The 15,261-nt window shown below is 35.8% G+C and overlaps 1 protein-coding gene across 4 annotated transcripts in view; it reads right to left on the reverse strand.

The window, feature by feature from the left end:
- The window catches only part of LOC129281684 (Fanconi anemia group J protein homolog), a 41,589-nt gene that overhangs the window by 19,354 nt on the left and 6,974 nt on the right, over positions 1-15,261 (reverse strand). For 2 of the 4 annotated variants that reach the window (XM_064115249.1, XM_064115238.1), the window contains exons 7-18: positions 14,207-14,342; positions 13,269-13,416; positions 12,367-12,456; positions 11,856-11,958; positions 9,734-9,856; positions 8,683-8,778; positions 7,812-7,947; positions 7,046-7,092; positions 2,604-2,753; positions 1,757-1,911; positions 1,241-1,286; positions 392-419 (exon numbers count right to left, since the gene is read on the reverse strand). In XM_064115249.1, the coding sequence (XP_063971319.1) occupies positions 392-419; positions 1,241-1,286; positions 1,757-1,911; positions 2,604-2,753; positions 7,046-7,092; positions 7,812-7,947; positions 8,683-8,778; positions 9,734-9,856; positions 11,856-11,958; positions 12,367-12,456; positions 13,269-13,416; positions 14,207-14,342 (1,258 nt within the window). The remainder of the gene's footprint in view (positions 1-391; positions 420-1,240; positions 1,287-1,756; positions 1,912-2,603; positions 2,754-7,045; positions 7,093-7,811; positions 7,948-8,682; positions 8,779-9,733; positions 9,857-11,855; positions 11,959-12,366; positions 12,457-13,268; positions 13,417-14,206; positions 14,343-15,261) is intronic. The other 2 variants (XM_064115254.1, XM_064115244.1) reach the window with 1 other exon arrangement.

Genomic DNA, 15,261 nt, shown 5'->3' on the forward strand with positions numbered 1-15,261 from the left:
CAACATATCATCAATAATAGTAGACAGATGCAAACTCGTGTGATAAGTATTATAAAATTATTGATAATAAGAATGAAATATCCTCTCCAAATTCAAAATTCAAATTTGTGTTTATTTCCTCCAAAAAAGAAGAAACAAAATGTCATAGCATATGATATGGCATATATAATCATACAAACAGTATAAATTGAAATATATATACAAAATATTCTTTATTTCTTCATTAGTAAACATAACAAAATATGTGAGCAAATTTTCATACACTTTCAATATTTGTGGAATTGGGGGATTCACTAATAAGCTGAGCAAATTGTGTAATCCAATAGACAAGCATTTATTCTGTCAATCCAATAAAGGGACACTAAGACATGAATTAATCTTTTATACTTACTTCTTCTTCTCTGGATCCATCTATTGTTCTGTAAAAGAATACATAAAAATGAAGGGAGTAAATAGTAAAAGGAAGAATTCACCGCGCATCACACCACTTAAGAATACTAGTGCTATTAGTAGGAAAAAAATTTATATTCTAGAATTTCTAGGTAGTAATACAATAGTGCTATTTCAATAAAGAAGCAGATAAAATTCAGCTTTATCAAATCTTCAGTCAAACTCTATTTCTGTTTTCAAAATCCAAATAAATTAATTGTTGGTTATCGATTTCAGCCATACTGACAGGAGGGTTAAATAAACCCTTTATATATCATTCAAAGATTTTCTATTTATCTATTCAAATATCTTACATCTAATGGCACTCCAAAGGACTTAGTCATTTGAATCATTTCTGATTATTTAGACACATTGGCCCGTATTCTCAAAAGAGGTTTCAATTGTACCATGGTACAAAACAATGGACTATGCAGATTTTTAAACATAATTACGCTTATTTCATCACGTACACAAAGTTAAATCCAATTAAATGCGTGTTTTTGGCAAAGTGTGCTTAAAATGAAGTGTGCTAATGAAACAAAGTTGGATAGTCCATGGTTTTGTACCATGGTACAATTGAAACCTCTTTCAGAATACAGGCCAATGTGTCTGCAATAAATTGCAACTGAATATGAATTCTGTAGTATTGAATATTCAAAGGCACATACAATTCACATTCACATTAAAATACCATGATCATGCAATAGAGGTGGATGCTGTCACTCTACATAAGAAACCCCTATCATACTGCATAGTACATAATTACAATAAACACATACAGACAAAATACACGTAAAGTGAGTGTACTTACTGTGTTTGGAAACTGGTTCTTGGCTTTGGTCTTCAGCAGTGCAACCCTGAAAATGTAGACAAACCCCCACAACATGTCAACGACTGACACATATTCATCCGCACTGTTTTCACAAACTATCCCACATGACCAAGAATTAAATTTTGAGGAAAATGTGTTTAACGTTTAACTTATTCATCTGTATGGTCAGATGATGTTCATAGATAAAATTTTCATTTGAAAAAAATGCAAATAATTAGTAGACAAAATAGAAATTAGACAATCTGGGCATTAAACTGGAAAGAATGAAACAAACTGGGTATTAGACCTAGTGTAGTGTGGACCAAACAGGAATTACACCAAATTGATAGCAGAGCAACAGGGTACAGCTCATGTGGTATTAGACTATCTAAGAAGTAGACCCACTGCTTGTAGACCTAGTACATAAATGTAAACCAACTATCCTAAGCCACAAAACCCTATGGTGTAAGTCTGTACTGAAAAGAGATGAATTTTCCAACAAAAAAAAGTTCTTACTTGTAATCTTTGGTGAATTTCATATCATCTTTGAAGAGAAAGTTAAAGATGACAAAGAGAGCTTTGAAGAGTGACCCGGTAGCGGCGCCCAAGGTCGGTCCCATTTCTTTGATCCCCCTCTCATCCTCATCTTCCGTAAGGGCTGCCAGATGGTGCTATGGAATACAAATATATTCATACATTATTAGGGCAATTCTAACAGTATGTTTGTTTGGCCCCTATGTTGGATCTCCTGTTTTTTACGTCATATGATAAGTTGTAGTGCTCTCAAACTATTGTGACTTCAGCAGTTCATGAAGTGAAGCAAGAATAGAGATAAATTGCTGTCAAACCTACATATAATTTGATTACAAGTATATACAATAATTATACAATAAATACAATACACCACCTGCCTGTAGAACAAATGATTATAAATCTACTTTCCTTAGCAGGAATTTCCTATTTAGCAGCCAGGGGCCTGGGAGTTGTTTTTCAAGGGGGAGTGCCGATTTGAAAAAAAAAATGGTTTTCGCTCCAAAAGGAACATGATTTTCGTCAAATTTCTAAAATCTACATTTTAGCTTAATGACCTCATTTCCAGCACTCCCACTTCCCAGGGCCATGTTGGTAGCACCCAATAAAGGGAGAGGGAGTTAAATAAAACCCTAACGTGTAAGTTTGAACTGAAAAAACACATAGGAAATAAGGAATAAAAAGGTAGTTGGAGATGGCTAAAAGTTTCAAAGAGAGATATTTCAATAGCTCCGAAGATCGGTCCCATCTCATTGACCTCTCCCTGATCCTCACCTTTGAGGCTATGGAATGCAATAGACAAGGCTAACTTTCACGATTTCACAATACGTACCTGCAGAGTACCCAGTGTTCCGGGTGAGATTCCCATGTTGGCCAGCGCAGCGACCATCTCCTGGCCAGTCCACATCCTCGAGGCTCTATCAAAGTCATTCTGCCGTAGGGTGGTGGAGAAGTCGTTGATCCATCTCAGGAGACTTGAACCCTATTGGATAGGATAAATATATCATACATGGAGACTTCAAACTCCATTGAACAGGATACGGATATCATGTATTGTCATGTACATGTGCGATTCTTGTCAGCGCAAGAGGGCGCCTTTGGGTAATAAAAGAAGTTTTAAGGTAATTTTATGAATTTTGCCTCATTTTCCGTTTGTTTCTGTTTTGTATTGTTGATGGAGTTGTTGTGATAGTCATACCAGGAAGGGTATTTTCTTAAGCTCCCCTCCCTGATATGACATATGGGGGCTTGTCCGAAATATAATTTTACAAGCCATTTTTCTTGCTCGGGTTGTGTCCGATCTCGCTTTTGTTTACGTTATTGTCCCACGTATCTAATTTGATGTCGGGGTTTTCTCTGCTTTGGCATTTGCCTACTGCTTGCTTGTCTCGGCTACTTCTGTCCTAAGTTACATGTAGCGTAGGCGTTGTTTGTGGTCTCGATTTCAGGATTTAGGTCTATTTATTAAATAGCTTGTACTGCAGTCGTTGGCTGGTGCTATTTAATATTCTTACTGTCAATACTGTGCATTTTTCTGCACTTTCCAGGACATTTTTCGTCGCGATTCTGCTCTGTTCATTGCCTGGATGAGTTTGGCCGTGAAGGACATTTCGTAACGTTGTCTACTTTGATGATTTAGACCTATCCTTGATTCTTGAGTCAGTCTAGGTCCTATGCCATTCTAGAGCCTTAACGTTAGAGTTAGACTCTTAGAATAGAGAAGTTTTGATGTGACCTTTTTTTTTTTTTGTCTCTTAGACTAGGTCATACTATTTTGACATTAGACCTGAACATATGGTTTCAAAACTGAAACGCGTGTGACATAGCCTGGTCCGTGGCATGGGCGCATGACATTTTAATGATTTTTTTTTAGACATACTGTTGTTAGATCTCCTAAATACTTGTTTCTTTTCTTTCATTCTTCTTTTTTTTCTGTCAATTTACTGGATAGAGAAATATGGCACAGTTTAATGTAGATACGTTTTTAGAGGCAGACCTTACACTCGTTCGCTTGCGTCAGCTGCGTAAAGATGATCTGATAGCGGTTGGACAGAAAATGTCGCTAGATCTTTCGGATTTGAAGACTAAGGCAGAGTTATTTTCTGCTATTGCGGCCCGTGCGGAATTGATACCTGAAAGTATGAGTGGTGATTCTGATAATGATTGTGATGACAGAACTAAACTTGACAGTGATGAAGTACGGCTTGCACTGGCCCGTATTGAACTAGAAGAAAGAAGAGATAGGCTGAGAGCTGCTGAGCATGAGAGGGAAATGGAAAGAAAGCGACTGGAGTTTGAGATGATGCGGCATAGTGAAATTGTGTCTCAGAGTGGGCAGTTGGGTGAGAGAGAGAAAAGGTCAATGGAAGCTGGGTTCTCTGCCAGGGTAAAGCTTATTCCAAGGTATGATGAGACTGATTTAGACTCGTTCTTTCTTTTGTTTGAGAGAGTAGCCAGGAAAATGGAATGGCCTGAAAGTGACTGGGCATTGCTCATTCAGCAAGTAATTTCAGGCAAGGCACAGTCTGTCGTGTCTGCATTGAGCTATGATCACGCTTTTGACTATTGGAAAATGAAAGATGCCATCCTTCAGGCGTTTGAGCTAGTCCCAGAGGAATACCGTCAGATGTTTCGTGATCTCAAGAGGGATTCTGCAGAGACTTGTGTTGAGTTTGCACGTCGAAAAGAAGTCGCATTTGATAGATGGATCCGGTCTCTGAGAATTGAGACGACATATGAATCACTGCGTGAGGTTGTTTTGATTGATGAGTTCACAAGATGCATGTCCCGTGATGTTAAAACGTACATGAATGATCATGCTGTTGTTAGTGTCAGAAATGCTGCAATGTTGGCAGATGGGTATGAGTTGTCACATAGAAGTAGCGCATCGCAGCTCCAACCTTCTAGTCCGTTAGCGAGTGGTTTTGGTTGGAGTAGGTCCGAGACGTTACATAAGGAAATGGAGAGGTCAAAGTCGCCGAAGAGTAAGTTGAGTGGTGGTAGCCAGTCTAATGGTGTTAGACCAGAGGGCAGGTTGTTTTGTGCATACTGTAAGAAGGATGGGCACCTTATTTCTCACTGTCAGAAACTAAAGGACAAGAATACTGGTCAGAATAAATTCCAGGCCAGCGGTTTTGTTCGGCCGGCTACGGTTTGTGTAGGAGACCCTGTGTGTGGTGATGGGGTAAAGCAGACGTTTCGTGATGGGGTGGATGAAGGATACAAGGAATTTATTTCTGATGGCACGGTGAAGTTCACTGTTGATGGAGAAGAATTTCCTGTTGTGATTTTGAGAGATACTGGCTCTGTTCAGACACTATTAATTGCTGATGAGTCATCCATTGAATCTAGTTTCACAGGCATGAGAGTTCTGATCCAAGATGTGAATGAGGGTTTCAAATCTGTTCCTCTATATGATGTAGAACTTTGTAGTGGGCTGGTTTCTGGGCGAGTGACAGTTGGCGTTGTTTCTCGATTGCCTATGAAGGGAATCACAATGCTGCTTGGTTTTCTAACTCTTACTCTCTTCATTTATTTATTTTTTCTCTCTTTTCAGGTTCTGCATTTGTAAACATGAAGCTGGATCAAAGTTCTTGCATTTTATTTTATTTTTTTATGATTAAATAGCTCATGTTGCTATAGAAAGGTTTTATATGTATGTATATAAAAAGACGAGTCTTGCAGAGTTAAGTCACCTTGTTGTATTGGCATATGTTTTTTTTAAGTGATATTGGAATTCCTAAGGTAAAACCAACTTGTTATTGATTGAAGTTTTCTGCATCTCTTTTTGTAAATGTTTATGATGCTACGTCTTGACTATACACTTGAATGAATTTTTTTAGTTTTCATATTCCTCGTTCTTCTGAGCGTTATAATGTTATGCTATTTCAACATGCTCCTTTAAAATGAAAGAAAGTTAAATTGCTATAACTTTCTTCTTTTAAGGGGGGAGGTATGTCATGTACATGTGCGATTCTTGTCAGCGCAAGAGGGCGCCTTTGGGTAATAAAAGAAGTTTTAAGGTAATTTTATGAATTTTGCCTCATCTTCCGTTTGTTTCTGTTTTGTATTGTTGATGGAGTTGTTGTGATAGTCATACCAGGAAGGGTATTTTCTTAAGCTCCCCTCCCTGATATGACAGTATGGAGACTCAAACCCTATTATTAGGCTATAGATATATATAGAGACTTGAACCTTATTGAATAGGCAATTTATATCATACATGTGTAGAGACTTGAACCCTACTGAATATGATATCAATATCAAATATAGAGGTTTGAACCATATATAATAGGACATAAATACCCTATACAGAGACTTATAGACAAGAAAGCTATTGTATATGTTATAGATTTGAACCCTTTATAATAGGAAATAAATACATCTAGGGACTAAGAGACTTTACTTCTATTGAATAGGACATGAAAATCATATATGGAGACTTTAAAGGACAAGTCCACCCCAACAAAAAGTTGATTTGAATAAAAAGATAAAAATCCAACAAGCATAACACTGAAAATTTCATCAAAATCGAATGTAAAATAAACATTTTAAAGTTTTGCTTAATTTCACAAAACAGTTATATGCACATCCTGGCTGGTATGCAAATGAGGAGACTATGACGTCATCCACTCACTATTTCTTTTGTATTTTATTATATGAAATATTCTAATTTTTTTCATTGTCAAGTGATACAACGATTAATTCCTCCCTGAACATGTGGAATCAGAATTGTTTAATACTATATGGTTCTGTCAAGTTGGCCCTTATTGTCAAATCTATAAAAAATGAAATATTGTATAATTCAAACAATAAAAAACAAAAGAAATTGTGAGTGATGGACATCATCGACTAAGTCACCTAGTTATGCATATCACTGTTTTGTGAAAAATAAGCGAAACTTTAAAATGTCATAACTTTCTTATTTTACATCCGATTTTGATGAAATTTTCAGCACTATGCTAGTTGATTTTTCTCTATTTATACTCAATTTATTTTCCTTGGTTGGACTTGACCTTTAAGACCCATCAAATGGGAAACTTGAAAGCAATGTCTGAATTTTACAATAAAGATTCAATCATAGAGGTATACCTGCTTGATATAATCAATTAGGGAAAAGGAAAGCAACAAAAATGTTATCAGCTGTATAACAGCAAATGCAGTCTGAAAATTTACGTAGATGCCAACACCATAGCACGATGGTTAACCAGACATATCTCGAACCAGGATCAGTTAATTTTTTGTAAAAATGCGTGAAAATGCATGAATTCTTACCACACTATGAATAACTCTGGTGTGTTCTTCGCGAAACTTGAAAGATACTGAAGATGAAAATGATAAGAATGCAGAGTCATGAAGACTAATACTTTTATTCCCTTCTTTCACAATATAATGATCTGTTAAGACTGTTATTGACAATTTTCCATGATTAGCAATTTGTCCTGTCTGACACACCTTGCTATCATTGCAATCACTTACTATTTGGAACTTTACAGTCGAGAAAATAAAGTTCACTTTTTCAGTATACAAGTTGTCCTGGTCTTTCAATAACCTTCCCTGACACCCTCCCTCTCATTCTCACTTAAACTTATGTAATGAAAGTTTGTACAAGAAAAAAGAAAGATCTCATTACACTACAAAAAAAACTAAATGAGAAAGCTCACAACTTCTCTTTTGACTACCATGGAAAAAGAGTATTCTAAGACATGCGTGTAATGTGTATACCATCAAAGTGAACCTCAAGAAACATTCCAAAAACATCTGATTATCAATGTGTCCAATGATTAATACTGTATAGTATTACAACATAAAAAACAAATTGATCTAAATGGACATACATTCAGTTTATGACTTAGATTTTTCAGATTGAAAAAAATTAAAATTGTAATTCCATTAAATGCTGAATTTTCCTATTCCAACAAATCAAATAACCAAGCCATTCAATTAGCCCATATCTTATATTTAAAAAAATAACTAGGCTCAGCAACCTTATATAATTTCATTTAAAAAGAATTTGCATGAATACAATGCATGAACCTACATAGTTTGTCAAGCTCATCAATGGCATCTTGAAGTTGTTCTGTTGTGACAGTGAGACTGGCAGCTTCCCGAGCAGAATCTTCAATGTTATGTGCTTCATCCAAGATGACCACTTGACCTTTCAGGTCAATCTCCATCTACAATGGTGGACATGAACATTGAAAGTAATATTCTTGTTCTTGGGAGGGAGGATAAAAATTTATTGTGAGTTCTCAAATTGTTTTCATGATGAGGATTAGGGTTATATTTAGAAAATATGGTTCAATGTAAATGACTAAATCCCAATCCACAGAGAGCAAGACCGTTGTAAGAACCTGTAAGACCTTCAAACATGCTTGATCTTTCAGCAGCATTTCAATGATCTCTGAGGTCTTACACGATTCCGAACTTATCTTACAATGGTCTTTGTGGTCTCCATGGGGTCCAAAACTTTTTTATTCATTGGTTCAAAATAGTCTTTCATGAACTTCCTAAGGTCTTTTATAGTCTCTCCACGATCTATCGACAGTCTCCTATCTTTTTTGTGGAGAATGACAGCGTTTCATGAATGGACTTGTCAAACGTTTTATCCGACAAGTCCTATTTCACACAGCAGTTGCGTGTGTTACCCTCGTGATATCGTAAGAGACAAATTGAATATCTTATTTCTTGTCTTTATCACCCAATGAATTAATTATTCCATTGAGTTGAAGTCCTATTCTATCCGACAATTGCCCTCGTAATCGTTCTCATTAGCCAATCAGTAGCAAGGAAGTTGTCAGATCTGAGAACCTGTCGGACAAAAAAAATTTTGATGGAATGCTCCCCTGATGTCTACATACACTTGAATACAACCATTTTCTGAAGACTCAGACAATGGAGGAATGACTTACCGATTCTCTAATCATAGGATCTATGAGGTAGTTGTATGGACAGAAGATCACATCGGCTTGATCCTTCAGTGATCTGGATGAAAAGTATGGACAAGCCTGAAAAAAAGAATAACGTAAGTTAGATATTAAAACATGATGATCTTAAATGTCAAGTCAAGAAAAGCAAACAATTGATTTGAATAATTAGAGAGAAAAAAAAAAGAACACTGACATTTTTGTTAAAATTTGAAAAATATCAATATTTAATTGAAATATGAAATACTTCAATTTCTCTTCATATAAGGTAAAGCCTAGTTGATTCCTCAAAGAACTCATAGCAACATCAATATCATAATTCACATTATTCCGTAAAATTCTGGACTTTTGAGTGGCTTAGCAGTATTTACGGTAGTTGTCGGTTAATGATAAACTTTAATAAAACAATGCTCTGGACCCTGTAATACACAGCTTAGCAATTAATGATACAACTGATTTCTAAATTGGTTGTAACATTGTGTTCAGTGCAATCAATCATCAAATATATGTTCTATGATCAGTGGTTAAGCTTTGTGTTAAAGGGGAAGTTCACCCTGACAAAAAGTTTATTGTAAAAATAGCAGAAAAAATATTGGTGAAGGTTTGAGAAAAATTCATCAAATAATTAAAAAGTTATTAGAATTTCAATTATTTGATTTGTGACGTCATATGCGAGCAGCATTCCTACATAGCGAATGGTAAAAAATCAATGAAATTTCATTTTCTCAGAAAATTGAAAATGGTTTTCACTGTACCTTTTGTATATCAATAGACAAATCATTTCACACCCGATCATGAATAGAAAACAAAATTAAGTAAACAGGAATCATACAAAATTTGAAATTCATGCATTTTATATTACATAACACATGGGGCAGCTGCTCGTTTATGACGTCACAAATCCAAAACTTTGAACTCTAATAACTTTCTTACTCTTTAACGGATTTTCCTCAAACCTTCACCAATATTTTTTACTATTTTTTCTGCTATTTTTACAACAAAGTTTTCTTTTTACATGGTATGATATTGCTCTTACCTTGACACGTTTTCCCAGATTGACTAAATCTTCTATATCCCAGGCCTCTGTGAGTCCATAGTCACGGATCTGCCATTGCTGTTTCATCTTGTGGACGTTAGTGAAATACTTGCATGTCCCTCCCTGCATATAAAAATAAGTTGAACTTGAACAGAGTAGGATAAGGTACATGTAGGGTTAATATTCACTTGGCCTACCTCTCAGACAGTCTAATACCACAGGGAAAACACCAATTTGGCATCCTATCACTTTGGTCTAATTCCTATTTGGTCTACACTACACTAGTGTAATACCTAGTTCTCATTTAGTCTCATTCTTAGATGTCTTAATTAACCAATTCTAAGGGTTACAAATATTTTCTGATAAACAAGTTCATGAAACGTTCTCAGGCACTCCAAGCATAACCAACAAGCTATTCTTTAAAATCTAAGTTTCAAAATGGTTGTAACCCTAGATAGTGGTTCTTTCCTGTTAAATTTATCCTCTGGGATGCTCTCCACCATGAGTGCCTCTAGCACAATGTTCATTGCAAAATTCCTGTCTTGCATCAACCCACGGCAATGCAAGGTGATTGCAAAGCCCTGGGTCCCGTCCCAGGCGCGGATCCAGGAGGGGGCCGAGCCGGCCCCGGCCCCCCCTATTTTTTGACAACCTGCAGAAAAAGTGTACTATAGGAAAAACACTAAAGAAAAGTAGGAAAGAGGTATCATATCCAGGATGTGTAATTTACAACCTCGTAACGGCCGGCCCGACCCCGAAAGGAAACAAGAAAAGGGTGAGGGGAAGAATTGGAAAAAGAACTTGATATAAAAAATTTCGCTCGCGCTTCGCGCTCGCATTGCCTGTGCCAATGAATCCCATTCAAGAGGATTAAATGACACTTATATATCCAGATCTGAAATCAATTTGCACACAATATTTTAGCTCGCACATCAAGCTTTAATTATTTTGTTTGTTTTACACAAATTGTTTATATCAAAATTTTCAGCTCGCGCTGCGCGCTCGCATTGTTTGATTTGTGAGTTACCTATCCTCTTTGGAAATTCTTACCAAAATTTGTCAAAATGCTCCTTTATCATGTCAGTATATAAAAAAATTGAGCTTGTGCTTCGCGCTCGCATTTAATTGTTTGAGACACACAGCTTTTTCTGTATTTAAATAAAAAAACGCGCTTAGACTGTCCAGTTTTCAGGTCGGAATATCAAAAATTTTGAGCTCGCGCTTCGCACTCTCATTATTTAATTGGTGATACATGTACTTGTATCCTCTTCATTAATCACTAAAAACAGTCCTAATTGAGTCCCTTTTCACGTTACTATGATAAAATTTCGGTTCGCGCTCGCATTGTTTAGTTGGATACTTATCTTTTTCATGATTATAAAATCTCCTCAGAATCTTTAGGTCTAAGGACATAAAATATCAAAGAATTTGAGCTCGCGCTTCGCGCTCGCATTATATATTAAGACCACATGAGATACCTTATCTTGTTTATAACAATAAAAACTAACATATACTTAAAACTTCAGTCTCTAGTTAGGACTACCCCCTGAACCCCCCCCAAAAAAAACAGATTATAGCGGCCAATCGAGAAAAATGTTGATGAAAATTTTTTTCGGCCCCCCCTATTGGCGAAAGCTGGATCCGCCCCTGCGTCCTACAAAGAGTTGTGATTGATCCGATCAATCGCAACTATGGAAAGCCAGCAACGTCAACATCTAAAATACACGTTTGTTTAAAATATTTTCTAGGAATTACGTATATTTATACATTTACTGTTTTTTCTTGACCATTCATTATGCTTCTCTTTGTTTTCAAAGAACATTGTTCAAACTTCCTGAAGAAAAATTATGACGTTGATGGATTTCCATATACGTACAACTGATCAGATCAAACTCTTTGTAAGACGGGGCCCTGAACTGCCTTGCTGCTCTTGAAATTCCCCATAACAGATAATGGTTCTAAGGCAATAAAAAAAAGCCTTGTTCTCCAGGGCTGGTGAATTGTTTCACAGAGAATTGTCCTCTAAACAGGCAACGCACCAATCAAAATCAAATGAACATCTCAAAAGGTATATATCTTATACTAAAAGGTGCCCGAAAGGATAGTAGTTTTATCTACTCACTGTTTTGTTATCAAGCAGTTCCTTGCATCCTTCATTCTTGTTCTTACTCTTAGACACTTCAGGATGGACGCAGGTATGCTCTCTGCTTCCTAATATACTCATTCTGTAAACAAAAACCATTTAACTTTGTTAATACATCGCACGACAAAGCTCAGCAACATTTTGTGAACAAAGTAAATGGGGAAAAGAGGCATCTAAAAATATATACATAAGATGACTTTCATTTTGTTGCCAGAAAAAAAAAAATCAAATATCCTTTGCACTCACGATAATAAACAGAATTTCGCAAGGATTTAAGGGTTTTTTAAAAGTATTTTGGCTTAAAAAACAGCATTTTTCTCTTTAACACAATGGAAAACTGAATAATAATATAAGGAAAAGGGTATTATTACCTACATTATTTTTATTGAAGCAGTATAAAATACATATGAAAAGGGAAAAAGTAGACATTGTTGTTAATGCCAGGCCCCTTTTCACTACCTCTCCTCTCTTCCTTCACTATCTACCTTACCTGACTGACTTGTAGGCAGTCCGACCGAGCTCCCGTATAATCTGAGCAATCTGCTTGTGAGTTCTTGTACCAAAATAGATCCTAGGTACTCTGAAGTAAAAAAGCAAACTGGAGATTAATACATACTCTAAACACTTCAAAATACAGCTTATAAAGTATGAGGTATTTGTTAAGTAGTTATCAAGTAATTTGTTATTCAAGGCGTTGGGCTAAAAGAAAATGACAAAATCTTCCCACTTATTCAGCATTTACATAAACATTTTTGTGCAATATAAAATATTCATTTGAATACAAATTAAAATGATAGTGACTGTACACATACAATCTATGTAATAGTCTACGTAGAAACAATCAGTCACATATACTTTCAGAATGCTACTCAAGAGACTATGTGTATTTTGAAATCTTGTCCTATGCAATGCCACTTCTTGCCTTTTGATAAGACCTTGTTCCCCATAACTCACTCACAAAGCAACATTTGTACTAATTTAATTTGTGGAAAATTACACTTAATTTCTGTCCATTGTGAGAAAAAAAGTCAAAAGAAATTTTCTCAGATCTTAACAAAATCTTGAATTCTTTTAAAATTGAGAAACACCTTTTAATGAAATTATTTATAGACCTTAACATGGGGCCCGTATCATAAAGCTTCGTGACAGAGCATACAGTTGATTTATTGCACACATAAATCAATGCAATCATTTATAAACATCAAACTTAGAATCCATCAACGGGTCCAGGACCCTGTTTCAAGAAGCTTGTTATCAAAGGCTACAAGCTACTGATATAAGCTACTCAAATCCTGCAACAGTATCGGCTAACAGCAAATATGACATCTAGACTTGCAGCATTTCCCATTGGTAACAAATTTCATGAAACGGGGACCTGATTCTCAAACTTACTTTATTGGTTTAGGGGCATCTCCTTCTTTCTTCATACCCTTCTCCTCCTCCTCCTCCATCATCTTCTGGCATTTAGAGATATGACAGGAACAGGAGCATGGTGACGTGTCATTCTTTGATCCTGATAGTTCATTGGCTCCTGCCTTAGCTACAAGTGTTACAGAACAAGAGGATATAACAGAGACAATGCAAGTGGGTTTCAGTCATGCTTAAATTAAACAAATAATTAAACATGGATGCCTGCGTAATGATGTTGACAATAACAGTTATAATTTAAATGGCACTTACTACTTGCGTTTGTAGATTTCCATGTAATTATTATCACATGGTATATAAAGCATATTCCCATGAAAGATTATGCTGTAGCACACCTTTATGCAGATTGTAATTTGGTGAATTTGGTGTCATACACTTTAAACAACTGAGAATTTATGAGGGATTTTGAGTTGCATTTAACTTTTAGTCAAACAAGCTTTATAATTCCCTTTTTTTATTTTTGTAATTCATAGTTAATGAAAGGATAAATGATAAAGTCTATTATAATTATTATTGATGTTTTATTTGGTAAAAGGAATACAAAATGCAATTACATGTGTCAATTGAAAAAAGGCATTTCCATAATGCAGAGGTGAGAGTAGGTTCATGAAGACAGCACAAGATGAATCTGTATCATTTCACCACATGATTTACTGTGATTTCTGATTTACTGAATTAATAGATCAGTTTATTCACAAATTAAATATATAATTATTGATTCATTCCATCAGTCAGTCTTTTATCAATTCATCCATCTATTGAATCATCAATCAATCCATCAATTTATTCATTTATCCACCCATTCATCTATTGATCATTCATCCATAAAGCCTGCTATCAAGACTCAAATGGTGTATGTGTACGTTCTAGTCACTTATTTTAAACATCATTTCATCTTTAACCTTTCCTACCTTGAGGTGTGACTAGTTTCATCTCCCAGTGAGCCTTGGTATGAGGATTAGGAGACTGCTCTACAACATCCTCAAAATCATCATCAAAGACTACGCCCTTCTGACGCTTTGTCTTCTTAGCAGTACCCTGGAGGGAAGAAAATAATTAAAAAATAAGGATTAGGAGATTGTTCTACATCTTCAAGATCATCGTCGAAGACTACGCCTTTCTGATGCTTCGTCTTCTTCGCTGTACCCTAGAGTTGGTGGAGGGAAAAGGTTGATGACACAATACGGATAAGGAGATTGCTCTACAACATCTTCAAGATCATCATCAATGACTACGCCCTTCTGATGCTTCGTCTTTTTTTCTGTACCCTAGAGTTGGTGGAGGGAAAAGGTTGATGACACAATAAGGATAAGGAGATTGCTCTACAACATCTTCAAAATCATCATCAAAGACTACGCCCTTCTGACGCTTCGTCTTCTTAGCAGTACCCTAGAGGGAAGAAAATAATGACACAATAAGGGTTAGGAGATTGTTCTACATCTACAAGATCATCATCAAAGACTACGCCCTTATGATGCTTCGTCTTCTTCGCTGTACCCTATAGTTGGAGGTGAAAAAAGTTGATGACACAAGGATTAGGAGACTGCTCTACAACATCTCCAAGATCATCATCAAAGACTATGCCCTTCTGATGCTTAGCCTCCTTTGCTGTACCCTAGAGTTGGTGGAGGGGAAAGGTTGATGACACAATAAGGATAAGGAGATTACTCTCAACTTCAAAAGCTGCCTTACTGACACATGGGGAGTGTTTCATCAACATTTTTGTCTGACAAGTTGTCTGATTATTATATAATTATAATATCAGATAGATATTACTGACAACAAAGTAGGAGAAATACAGGATACCTCTCATTCCATGAGGATTTTTTTTTTTGTTCTTTTAATTACTAAATTCATCCCTTGTGAGATCTTGATAGTTGGAAAGTGATTATTATTATCTTACTAATTGCAACTTTTGTTGCTAAAATATTTATCATGAAACAAATAATAATCAAAA

The sequence above is a fragment of the Lytechinus pictus genome, chromosome 2 (assembly GCF_037042905.1).
Source record: "Lytechinus pictus isolate F3 Inbred chromosome 2, Lp3.0, whole genome shotgun sequence".
Classification (NCBI taxonomy): Eukaryota; Metazoa; Echinodermata; class Echinoidea; order Temnopleuroida; family Toxopneustidae; genus Lytechinus; species Lytechinus pictus.